Source organism: Typopeltis vanoorti, chromosome 23, assembly GCF_054136105.1.
Source record: "Typopeltis vanoorti isolate ZY-2024b chromosome 23, IOZ_Tvanoo_1.0, whole genome shotgun sequence".
Taxonomy (NCBI): domain Eukaryota; kingdom Metazoa; phylum Arthropoda; class Arachnida; order Uropygi; family Thelyphonidae; genus Typopeltis; species Typopeltis vanoorti.
This window is the reverse complement of record NC_143571.1, coordinates 22,446,300-22,459,872: the sequence shown is the minus strand read 5'-3', so window position 1 is coordinate 22,459,872 and position 13,573 is coordinate 22,446,300. Positions and strand designations below refer to the sequence as shown.

At 37.9% G+C, this 13,573-nt stretch overlaps 1 protein-coding gene across 1 annotated transcript in view; it reads left to right on the top strand.

The window, feature by feature from the left end:
• The first annotated feature begins 1,100 nt into the window (after nt 1-1,100).
• The window catches only part of LOC150093678 (uncharacterized), a 52,888-nt gene continuing 40,415 nt past the window's right edge, over nt 1,101-13,573 (top strand). The window contains exon 1 of the mRNA XM_090412836.1: nt 1,101-1,882. Coding sequence (XP_090268962.1) covers nt 1,345-1,882 — 538 coding nt within the window. The 5' untranslated portion in view covers nt 1,101-1,344. The remainder of the gene's footprint in view (nt 1,883-13,573) is intronic.

Genomic DNA, 13,573 nt, shown 5'->3' with positions numbered 1-13,573 from the left:
TTATTTCATCCAATTTGGCATAAATCATCTGTACATCTGTGCAATGTTAACCAAGAATTGCGTATGGCTGCAAGATTGCCTATCGAACATACATCAGAAGTTGTATTTTACGATTCTTAACGTTGCTGGATTTTGTTATTTCATACGCGATTGTTATTGTATACAACAATGCTGGTTTTAAAGTTGTTTAAATGTGTGTGTGTGTGTGTGTGTGTGTGTGTGTGTGTGTGTGTGTGTGTGTGTGTGTGTGTGTGTGTGTGTGTGTGTGTGTGTGTGTGTGTGTGTGTGTGTGTGTGTGTGTTGTTGCCAACAATTAAATGCAACAATATGTTATGCAACAATTGAAATGCAAGATCATAATGTTACATTAAGCAATCTATCCATTGTTAAAAAGCATTGTTGGCACCAATGAAACTTAAAAATCCACAAAAGATAAATAATAATATACAAAATCAAAACATAAAAGTGCAAATATGTTTTTTAGAAAAATAAGCCATAATAAAAAATCACACGCATTGAAATAAAGCTCCGACTACTTGTATATTCTAAGTATTTTCATCTGTGTGTGCAGTGAGGCAGAGAAGTGCGTGTAAATGCAGACTTCTTGGCCAGATGATGTACGAGGAATGTTTTAATTCTACTTCCTCAGATCCACCGGAAAGATAAGCGAAGCACCATTACAACTATCTCAGGATGTTTACTGTGGTTCTTCAAAAAAGGGAAATGCTACGAATCTCGACTAATTTATCTTAATGACTGCAGAGTCGTCGTTCATATCCGCAAAAGAGAATTAGCGAAGCGTCTTACATATGAGAGTTATGGGTTGTTTAATGATCCGGACTCGTATGATTCATGATGTTTATCCCAACAAAAAAGATCACGTGACCCCGCCTTAGAAGGCTTGCAGAAGCTTCCGTACACCGCTAATCCATCAGTCTCCGTAACTATCAGTGGTTTCGGCGGTTTGTTCCAGGCCTTAACAGTCGCCGCTTCCTCGGGCCAATCACACCGTCGCGCCGACACTCGCCAGCTGTCAGCCGAAGACTTCCTGTCCAATGGACGCCGTCGGCATGGAGGTCACATGACCGGCGCAGCAATGGCTGACAAATGAAAGCACTAACGTGGTACGGGGTAATTTGAGAAAGACTGATGAATTTCGAAGGGGACCACCCCTCAATTTAGGACACTTACTAATCGGGCATCGGCCATGAGTGTTTATCGCCAGCGTGGTGTCATCGAAAACATCCCCCAAGTGGCCGACATGAAGTGCCAAACAAAACCAAGTGGCTGCGAAGTGTAGATTGTGTTGATCACCTCGGCTGCTGACCCGACTATCACGTGCTCATGCAGCGACTCTCGGCACAGTCAGCGTTCACCATAGACTCTCTGATTTCGTCTCCCGCAAGTGCTGCTGCCCATCGGACCCAGTGCGGCGGACCAACCCTGCCGTTTCCTTTCCTCTACAATGGCTTCTTGTTCTTTCCTCGCGCTGGATTGTACCCCGGATTACCCTTTCCGCAGCCCGGGTCGCTGTGTCCGCCTGGCGTCCCATCTCCGGAGTTACAGTCCGCTGCCGCTGCTGCTGCTGCTGCTGCACAGGCCTCTCACCTAGTCGGCTCAGGCGCCGTCCTCTCTCCCGCTGTGTACAGTACGGCTTTTGGCTCTCCCGCGGGAACTTCCCTGCGACCTCCGCTACCGAACTTGACGGCTGTGGTGTCTCACGGCTTTCCCAACCCTTCTCCTGTGTCTGCCGTGGAAGACTCTCCGAAATCGACTCATCTCGGCAGCGAGGATGACTGTCCTTACATTACGACGCCGGACAAAGTCTTCAGCCAAAGATATGAGGTCAAAGGGAGTAAAAGTGCGGAGAAAGACATCGCAGGTAAGTCGTCAACGCTCTTTCACCACCCCTTAACGTTTAATCATTGATGTGCAGCTGGTTACGATCGGTATCACAGTCCGATCTGCAAACCGCCTTAGTCAGCAGCATTAAAGAAACCCTTGTCAGCGCCGATATTGCTGTGAGATGCGCTTGTCCTGTGCTGCTCTCTCTCCTGTTAGAAAAATAGCGACAGATGCACAGTTGGTTGTTCGTTTCCGGGATCAGCAAAGTAACGGAATGAAAGCGACGCAGTTTTGTCTCAATCCTCATCGTAGAATTAACGATGGGTTTTATTACTGCTAAACCTAATCTAATCTGGGATATATAACAGTCGAATCAGCATTAAGACAAGTAGAACGGCAGTGTAGAGAAAAATAACATAATAACCCTGTTTACAACGGGATTGATCACACAGATACAGGAATAGATAATCCACTCGATAATCTGCCAATCGCTTGTCATTGTCTATGAATGTTTCTGAGGTGATTTAATCCTGAGTAATTCAACAAGAGAATAAGCTCTAGCTTTGCCAACAACCTTCTTAGAAAATAGAAGGGTTCTCTCTTCTTACTATTTTGCTAGGTGGCGCTGATTAAGAAGCCAAATAAACATTCGCCCGAGTAGAGATGACTCTTTGCCTTCTAACAATGGAATTCGAACATACCGTTACCATGGAAACATTTGGTATTTAGCATCTGATGAAACTGACAGAGTAACAATTGTAAGCTAACAAATTGCATGTTTCCAATTCAACAGATATTTGAATTGGTTTATTGACTAAACTATAACGGTGATCTTATAAAAGAACGTTTTGGTCTAAAATAAATAAACATGCCCACGAACCATCCCACAACGGCATCATCATCTGCTACTCCTCCATCTTCATTAAACCGCAGTTAATAATCCAGCCGATGCTGTTCATCTATCTCCATCCTGAAGTGTTCAATGCGGCGTACATGAAGGAGTAGTTTCAAATATCTCTGTCTGCTTAAGACGTTAAATGTCACATCATTTGTCTCAGTCTATTTCCGTCCTTCCATGCTTTCTTGTTTCTTCTTTTAGCCAGCTTCGTGAGGCGAGACACCAATCACCTTGTTCAGCCCTTCATTTATGTCTTAAGAGACTAAAGGTCGCAAGTCACTAAATTTTCCAAGTAAGATAATTCCTGTCCAATAAGATAAATCTAAGTTGCCATTTATTTTGAGGTGCCTTGGCCTGATTCCTAAACTTATTAGTGAAGACCAAAAATAGAAACGAAGAGATTGTCGACAACGAACTCTTTTAACATTGACATTTTCAACTTCTTAAAGATATCCGCAAGTAAAACATACACGAAAGAACCATAGTAAGAGAGGGGAAAACATTGATAAGAGTGTATAAATGCGGGTTTGGGCCAAGCGAAGAACTTGGGCAAAACTCGTAATTTGTATTGAACAATATCAACTGTTGCCATGACGATTAGAAGAACAAGCAACCGACAAGATGCTGTATTTGATTATTGACGAGATGATTCATTTCAATTGTTAACAATCTGCTGTTTTTCAATTGTTGAGCGATGATTAATTTCAATTGTTGACACCGTGCTGTATCTTAATTGTTGGCATGATGATGAGTAGCCAATGAGAAAATATCGTCTTGAAGAAGTCGAAACCGTATCCATATTGGAACATTCGATAAGGAAAGTATGAGCAATTCTTCCACACATCTGGAATGGCTATTTATCACTACTCACCATGCTGTTCACTTCTCAACCTCATGTATCAATAAATATGACACGTGTGACTTTCCATCAACGTTCCACGTCTGTAAACATCCCAATTTAACAAGTAAACCAGTTTGACCGAAAACGTACCTCGATTATTTTTAACCCTCTCATCGTAATCCATATCTTTTGTACCACCTCGAGGGGGGGGGGGGGGGAGAGTACGTAATGGTATGTTTCTCACTAACATGCAGCCTGTTGCCTGAGTGTGCTTGAGCACGATTCACATTGCATCCTCCTGCTTGGAATTCCGCGCCTAGAGAACTGGTTTTGTCACCTACGTGTAGCGCTTCAGCGATAATTACAGTTCTGTACACTTGCCTTTTCTAAACTTTCCTGCAAACCCTTGTTATCGTAACTGGGAAAATTTGTAGATCTTCCACTGACCGATTTAATCGTTCACTGGAGATGTAAGTTGTACTCTTCTCAATCATAGGTGTCAACTGAGTGCACGTGGAAAAAGGACCTCACGTAGAAAAAGAACAAAACAAAAATAAAACAGAAAAGGAATAATAATAAAGTTAAACGAACATTTTGAGTAGCTTCAATAAAATACAAAGTAAATAACATGATTGAAGATAAATAAAAACAATATCCATGCAACTATTATTGTCATGATAAACCTTACGATATTCACATATAAGGAAAAACGTGTCAAAGTGATCAGGACACCATCAATGTTTACCCAGATAGTGTTTAGTTATGATTGTGTGAAAGAAACAACGTTCACAACAATGAAAAAAGTATTCAATTGTTACTGGAAACAATTTACAGAACTCATGATTTTCCTTGACATTGTTGAACTATCCATTGTTATGAAAACCGGATGTTTTCAACAATACTAGCAAAGCGCTTGCAGTCACTTGTTTGTTACGTATTGAGCCAGTATGGGTTTACGATTCTGTTTAAGAACGTGGTACGTATAATTACTAAATGAAATGGTGATGACTTAATGCTGTGCTAACATCAGATGATTGTTTCATTAATATGAAGTTATTAAATTCAATGCAATGTTGATAAAAAACATACCAACCAACGTGTTATTATTATTATGAATTTATGATAATGGTGATAATAAGAAGAAGAATTCTGGATCAAGACAAGCATGTGTGTATTGAAAATAACTATTTCGTTTTAACTAAGTGTACAGGAAACGTATAAGGAAGATTAGTCTCTAAATAATTATGGGATATCATTCTCCAAATTGGACTCAGTTCAGCGACATCCTAAGAGTCCTAAACATTATAATTAACAAAACCGATAGCTAATAGACTAGGAGCATTCGCTTGTTTTATTTGCTTAAAAATATTTTATTTGTTTTTCGTCTGCCTTCATAACGCTGTTGAATACTGATTCGAAGTCGAAACCTGTTTGGAGTCGTTTCGTTTGAACTCCTCACGACGATTCCTTCGTATCAGCATTCTCTTGGCCCGCTCTGTTAAGTTCTTCCTCTTCGGTCTGTCTGAGCATGTTTCGTAGTCATTCCTGATATTTATCTGCCAATTAAGAGTGCTCGCTGAGAGTTTAATAACCCATTAAAGACAACTTGGTGTGCTAATGAGGTCGTGAGAGTATTTTATGAACCAAAAGGACGTTCTGCTTCATTTTAGTTATTTGAATGAATAACACATCGTCGAGAGCCTTCGTTCGAGGATCGATTGCGTTCTGGCTTCAACCATGCAGTGGAATAATAAACCTACCGACAATCTTCGTCATCTCTCTCTCTCTCTCTCTCTCTCTCTCTCACACACACACACACACACACACACACACACAACACACACACATACAATTACAGTTGACAGACAAAATCCAACGATAGGAACAGCTTTATTTAAATATCTATTTTTAGACGCTGCCTTTCTGAAATTTTTTCACGTGCCTCCTCTAAATATAAATGAATACGGTATAGCAAATACTTACATTCTTAAGGGGCGCCCCTGGTAATGAAAACATTGTTTTTTTCCCTGTGATTTTTACGAATTAAAATTAAAACACAAATGATTCAGACATACACTTCGGGGTATATCTTCGTGTTCTTATCTTGTTAACTTCGATGACTTTTTCCATCTATTTTCCCTCGAGCGCTCTTCGCACCTCTGAAGACTTCTAAGTCGAAACGACTCATACATCGTAAGGCACATTTTTATTTTGTTCATTTTTCGTGGAAGTCCCATTATGTCACCACAGTATTTACTCCTCTGATTAAAAATTTTTCCCCATTTTTTTTTCTTTACTTTATTCTCCTTCTAGTTTCAATTTTTTCCACGTGTTTTTAATCTTAATTTATTCTACAGTTCGGTTTTAAATTCTAGTTTAGTGTTTTTATGAAACTCTGGTTATATCAAAAAAGGTTGTCATAACAACTTCAGAAAAAAATAATTTTGTATAAGGCAGGTTTACGTATTGAAATATAAAGATAATTTAAGTGAGAAATTTGATGAGCCACAGTATCGAATTTCACCAAAATGCAGCTAGCTAGACCAGAATCGTTTTTATGATATGCAAAGAAACAGAAAAATAAAGCGAAGTTTACTAATAGCCTCTTCCTTGTGAGCAGAACATTACAAAGTGAAATATCTTTCAGATCTGTTGTTTATTTCGACTAATGACAGTAAGGTAAACGATAAGCGATCTCTATAGCAACACGTTATAGAAAAGAAAAAAAAAAAATCCAATATGTCATTTTTTCCCCTGCAGTATGATTTTTAGTCAAATAGATGTAACAGTACTTTTCAATTCACTCACGCGCGGCGAAGTTAATATAGCAAATAAAGAAATAAAGTAATCCATATCCTACCCGCCTTTATATACACTTTCCAGTCTGCTCTATCTATCAAATCATCCAGTCTCTGGCCGGTTTCTGTGTTTGTAGGGGAAATCCAATTCCCCTTATTAGACTGGTTAATTCATTCTCTATCGAAATGTCCTTACAAAGGTTTCTTGCATTCCAGCCCGGATTCATATCCAAGTCTTTCTAATTAAAGAGCATCATCATCTAATATAATAGAATATAATTGCACTTCTGACACCAGAGGGTGGCTGCTGGACAGATATCAAAAAGTGGTGTATACGAGGGGGCAGAATCCAGGTGACTAGTGGTGTGCCACAAGGTTCAGTGCTGGGACCATTGCTGTTTAATGTGTACGTCAATGATATAGGAAATAACCTGTAAGGAAATATTCAGTTGTTTGCAGATGATGCGAAATTATGCAGAGTAATAGATAATCAAGGTGATGTGGAGAGCTTGCAGGATGATTCAAGCAGGCTGTCAGTATGGGCAAAAGATAATAGGTGTCGGTTTAATGTCGAGAAATGTCAAGTTATGCGCTTTGGGATAAATAGATTACAAATTGTGTATCACATTGATGGCAGTGTACTCCACGGAATAGAGGAAGCTAAAAATTTACGGGCGGTGGTAGACAAAGAGTTAAAGTTTAGAGGACATATTGCTAAAGTAGCCCAGAAGATTATTTAGCTATTGAAGAACACGTTAACAAGTAGAGATAAGGAATATGTTGTTCCTCTTTATAAGGCCTTAATATGTCCACGTCTGGATTATTGTGCTCAATTCTGGTCTCCAAGGTTTCTTCGGGATGTGGAAGTGGTGGAGAAGATTCAGAGGAGAGTGATCAAGATGGTGAATGGCCTGTGGAATGTGCCCTATGAGGATAGATTGAAGGTGTGCGGATTGCAGAAGTTCGTTGATAGGAGAAAAAGAGGGGATATGATAGAAACATTTAAATTGCTTACAGGGTTTTATAGAAATTTTACACGGGTCATTCCTGGAAGTTGAATAAAGGTGTGGTTAGCAGAGGTGTGAGGACTAGATGTTTTGCTTGAAGAGTGGTGAATGAGTGGAATGGGTTGCCAGTCAGTTGTGAGTGCTTTTTTCTGTTAATGGGTTCAAGAAGAGGTATGATAGATTGTTTGGGTCTCCAGTGATGAGTCTTCGGACTCCATGGAGGTACCTGTATAATAATAAGCATGACCGGACTAGTGATTTTTGAAGTTTATATCAATTCGCAGTATTGTAATCGCCATATCTTCAAACACGCTGAAGATGAAATTCAACATACGTAAAGTTGTTGAATTTCATGTGTCTCTACTTACATATTTGAAATTTTCTCCCAAAATAATGAGCCAAAGCTTAGTACAAAAGCAGAAAAATTAAATATTTTGTTATTATTATTATTATTATTATTGAATTTTTAGTGTAAAAGAAACCTAATCTAACTAAATCTCTCTGTCGCCTGATGTGCATTTTCAGTAAATCCTTAAAAATAGCGACTCTGCGAAAAGAAACATTTTTCTTATGACTGTAATCATCTACGAAGTTTAAGGTTTGAAACTTAAAACACTACTTCTCCTTCTATCAGTTTGATCGGTTTTTTCCCCGTAGAAATTCCTGAAAAGTATTCAATACTCTGAATATTGGCAAGTTACAGAGTATGCAATAGATATGTCTCTTACAGTCTGCATATAAATGGATCACGTTTCCGGATGAAAACTATATCTTGCGAGCAATCATACTGGTGAAAGACTTCTGAAGAAACAACATATGAATCGGTGGACATTTCAATTGATGGTGGAAGATGGTGAAACAAAAAGAAAATGGCTACAAAATATGATTAGGACTAATATTAAGGGAGGTAGTCAGACGTGTCCGGAGCATGTAAAGAGAAGAATAATAATAAAAAAAATTAAAAAAAAAAAGAAGAAGAAGAAAATTAAGGCTTCAAATTTCATTTAAACAGGACGCGAGAAGCATTTCTAAAATGTTTTTTTGCCTCAAACTTGAGTTAGTTGATCTCTTTACTCTGCTTTTCTAAAAATAAGTCACCATCAGCTTTAAAATGCAACTAGCTGAGTTAATCTTTTTTGAAAAATTAGAATCTGAAAATAGGCAAAACAAAACATCGCATAATAAATGTGACTTTTCAGAAATATAAGTTTCCTCCAATGCTGACAGAAAGGCCCACAGGAGGAACTACTGCAAACTTTCTTGAACACCGAATGTCCTGAATCCGGTACTGTCCGAACTTACTAACACAAGATACTGGAACTAGTGCCATATTTCGAACAGCCCTTTATGTACCCAGGCGGCAATCCCATCGCACGGTAGCACCAGACGTTGTTAACCGAGCATATGTTAAGGTTCGTTTGCTGGAAGCGTCTAATGATCGGCTTACTGTCAACGAGACGTCTGTTTCTACACGGGATAAAAATGTTTCTGTATGTTTGGTCGACCATATATCGCTCACGAGATTAATGTCAGATGTCAGGCGCTGATAAACGCAACACAAGGAAATTGCTAAAATAAACAGGAAAGCGTGTGCTCGCAGTTTAAGCTTTCTCGGATAATACTAGGAAACTCAATGCTGAGAATCAGTCCGTTCTTATTATATCGCTCAGATAACTTTTATTTTGTTATAAATGAGCGGAACTCCGGTCTCCCTTCTCTTTGGACAAGATATATTAAAATTCTAGACTTAATATGAACTTAAATACAATACTGGAGGTATTAAAAAGCAACAATATAGTCATTGAATCGAGGGAATATTGTTAAGGCTAGACAATTGTTATCCCTGTATTGTTGCGTTGCACGCACGCGTACAATGATATTGAACTTGTTGGTCACGTAACAATATATTTTTATAACAATCTAAATGCAACGAAAATGATTATCCAATTGCTGTCTAAGTGGTATAATAATGTTGAATACACAGAAATGAATATCTAAAAGCAGACATTGAGTAAGGGATGAGGGTCCTCAGTTACAGACGACGCTACTGTCTGTGAAGTAGTCTTGCTGTTGTGATTTGTGTGACTTCCGTTCTGATAGGACAACTTCAAATGCACTTAACATTTCAAAAAAAAAAAAAAAAGTGTGTCTAACATATGTTAGCTTTAGAAGATGCTCACTCTGACTTTACCAACCAGATGGTCAAGCAAATACTACCGTCATATCTTTATGAATATATGTATGGATGTTCGTGATATGACATTAATGTAATATTCGCCAGTTGACCCATGCGGCCGTTGGTTGATACGTAAGGACGTATGGAAATCAGCAAGCTTGAGTTTGTTATCTGAAAATATTTATGTTGATTCTTTCATGGATTTTTCATATGAAAAATTCAAGGAAAAGCAGATAGAAATTTGTTGTAAAAGTAAAAAGTATCTGAATTTAAAAGAAGAGAAATTTTAAAATCGAAAGTAAACTGGGTGAACAATTTAACTCAATAAATTTTTTATAAATATTTATTTATATTATTAATTAAAAAAGAAATATTTAAATAAGAATGGATAAGCAACACTTTTTGAACAAATTGTTGGTAGTTAACTAGGACATCCTGGATCAAGCGATAGTCCAATCAAAAAACGAATGATCTGGCTTTATACATAACCACAGTGGGAAAATGGAAATTAGTTTAATAACAACAACAATGGTCAAATTATAATTATTTCCTCATATGTTTCGTTTCGTATAGCGTCATTAATATGGAAGAACAAATTGTAAACATTTTAAAGTAACTGGATATAACTGCATAGCAAATGCACGACGAACTAAAGCTAGAGACTGTAGAGAAACATGCATATATAGAAGTGCAAATGATGTATGTGATTGAAATGAATGCAGGTAATGGAGTAGGTCGGAAACTCATCCATGACTTTGTGATTCTGGGATTATATCCATTCTAACCAGAGCGTCTATAATCTCTTTACTTCTGAGGATTCACTTCGACTTGAAATTTCAAGAATCTTTCACGGTATTTTCAAAATCAAGAATACCATGTTTTTAATGACTATAATCGTTAAAATAAACCTAATATCGCTCAAAAAATCAATGATAAATTCAGAATTATGCTCTTATTCGTTGTAAAAAATTACATAAAAAAAAATAGACTTTAATAAAATTTCCAAGTGTTAGCTTCCCTCAAAGATCTACCAATGCCACTTTCTCTATCAAGTTCATGACATTTTCTCGCTTTTTAGTTAGACTAATCAACTCAGTAGGATAAATAATTAGAATACATCAGGCTGGTTAAACTATAATACATTTCGTGTATGTGTAATGCAGTGTAAATAAATTATCCAATTTTAAAATCATACCCATCATTTGCACTTCTGTATAGTTTAATCTCTTAAACACACTTACCAGACTGTGGATTATAGTTTCACGCAGTTATTTGAATGTTTACTTTCTCGTTTCTCTTTACAGTGATGTTGCATGAGATGTACAGGAATAATTTGTACGTTATGATAACATCGTAATTTAGTTATTAAGCTAATTTCTTTGCCTACTGGGGTTACGTTTCACAGTGGTATAATAATTTTTAAAGAAACAGTCAATGTTGAGAAAAGTAAGTCTACAAGATATCGAGAACTTCGTTAATAAACCGTTCAGAACATTCGTAAGTTATTTTTAGAAAATTCGAAAAAGCCAATAGGGCGTGCAGGTGTGGTGTTAAACGTTGCCAATTCACGTCTTGCAGGGTGCGTCAAAAATCTGAAAAACGATGGACAGGCACCTCGTATTTTCAGATGAATCAACATTCCTATTGCCGAGAACATAAAGAGGCGAAACAGTTGAATTTGAGCCTCTGTAGCTCAGTCGCTATAGACAAAACCCTTTGGTCGGAAAGACCTGGGTTCGATTCATGTCAGTGATGTGAAGAACCTTTATCTGGTCTCTTTCGACTAAAGGTGAGTTAACCAATCTCCTACGGTGACAGAGATTTTTTCACCCAGTAACTCGGGTTTTTCGTTTCCCCAGAACAGGCAAAACGGCCCCGTGAACACACGCATCTACAGACATAAGACACAGCGGGAGGCACAGGGCCAACCACTTTATCCTCGAGTTAAGGTTGCGGTTGCGAAGTCCAAGAATAGTTGGAAGGTCGTGGATGGAATGGTTGAATTTAGAGTTCTAGTTTATCTAAAGAACATGGTGGGTCCTAAAAGCGATTTTCCCCAAAATGTCTGCGTGTTGTGCACTTAGAAACACACAACATTTGATCCCGTTTCAATTTTGCAAACATAACAATAAATAAATTGCGATTTCTCTCTCTGTACTTAGGAAGATAAGTTCTTCCATAGTCTCGGGAAGAGTTTGCGCATTCGGACAACTTTATGAGACAAACTGCAAATGTCAGAATTTCGAATCGATGGACAAGATGTCTTTCTTGGTCATCTCATGATCCCGACCTGACACCCATAAAGACTTTTATTCTAAGGTATTACGTAAAGTGTAGCACATCAAAAGATAAAATTAGAGATGCCGTAGCTGCAGTTACTCCAGACCTGTTGGAGCGCAGATGACAAGAACGGAATTAAGATTAGATGTATGCCGAGTCACAAGCAGAGCTCACAATGAACTTGTTCACTCCAAATGGCCTCACATAATATTTGATACTGCCATATCTTTTATTGTAAATACTTACCGTTAAAAATAGCGTTAGTTATTATTATTAAGGAAATCCTGTATAGTAAACGAATCATTTAATGTTCGTAAAATATGTAAATTTTAGTTGTTTTTTTCTTTTCGTTGCTTCCATCCACAAAAAGTTTTGTAAACTTATGCTACATTCATACCGTGGGTGGGATAAGGATTCTTTTCTATTAACTGTATGTATTTTTATTTATTTTTACATAGTCTGCACAACTTTTTCCTTCCACTTCAAGGGCTCCAATAAGAGGCGGTGGTGTCACACCGAGCGATGAATTTATCTCCTACCTAATGACATTCAAATATCTTTTGAATTTTGAATCCTCAGTCTGTTGGTTGGAGAGGGTACGCTAACCATTCGACCAGCCAATCCGGCTACAAGTTGACAAGCAATTGTGATTCCTGTCAGATGTAATTCGAACTTGTGATTCAAATAAAGATTTTTTTCCTCATGATCAAAGGAGAGGAAAATGTGTATTCGAAAGTGGTCTAGTACTGAGACCTCAAAGAAATAAGAAGACAGGCATTATACACTGACTCCTAAAGGCTATTTTCTTTCCTTTTCTTTTCTCTGACACTACGCGGTTCGCAATTTCAGATGGCGAATTTGTCAAAGTAGTGGATGATAAACCCCGCTGTGAGATCTGCAAAGAAGCCCACTGGATAGGCAGCGAAGTACCACGATTGGTGATTCTCCTTCAGGTCAGTAGTTCTAAAAGAAGATGACCAAATCAGGATCTTTGATGTCACTGTTTCGACTGTTGTAATATGAGAATGTCCTTCAGGGCTAATCTATCGGTCTCTGTGAATAGTTTGCGAAATGCACTAATATCCTATTACCTAAAGGAGATGTAGAATGACTCCTTGCCCCGAGCAGTAGCTAAATTATTAGCAGAGATTATTAATCTCTTTTTTCCCTGCCAGTTTAATTCTATATCACCTTAGGCAAATGTTTATTCTTCATCTTACACAGCAATTGCAAACGAACTGTAGTTTCTCTTCCCATCCCCTCGAATAACTTCTCTTTTTCGTTTCTTTTCCTTAACTTAAAGTTCTATGGTTTTCTACTCTCTCTCTCTCTCTCTCTCTCTCTCTCCTTCGCAGAATACCCATACCAATTTAATCGATTTCATTTTGCGCATCCTCAATAATATTACTCTTTTACTTTCTTTAATATTTCATTAACAATGCCCTTTTCAACTTAGCCTTTCCACTTGTTATTTTACAAAACAAAACTGTTCGTCTCATACATGACCTCTAGTTTGCACTGTGATCCGTCGTCCAGTGAAGAATTTCGTGTTCACTTGATGGAAGCGTTTCTCAGTTATCTACACTGTTTTCTACTTTTTTAAGTTGTTCCAAGTCTGCTATTGAAAGAATATTCAGCCACATCCATTGTAATTATCGTAATCAAATTGACCGATGTGAATTTTAATTTCCTCCTCGTGGCTTTTTCTCACTTTTCTTCATTCGCTTG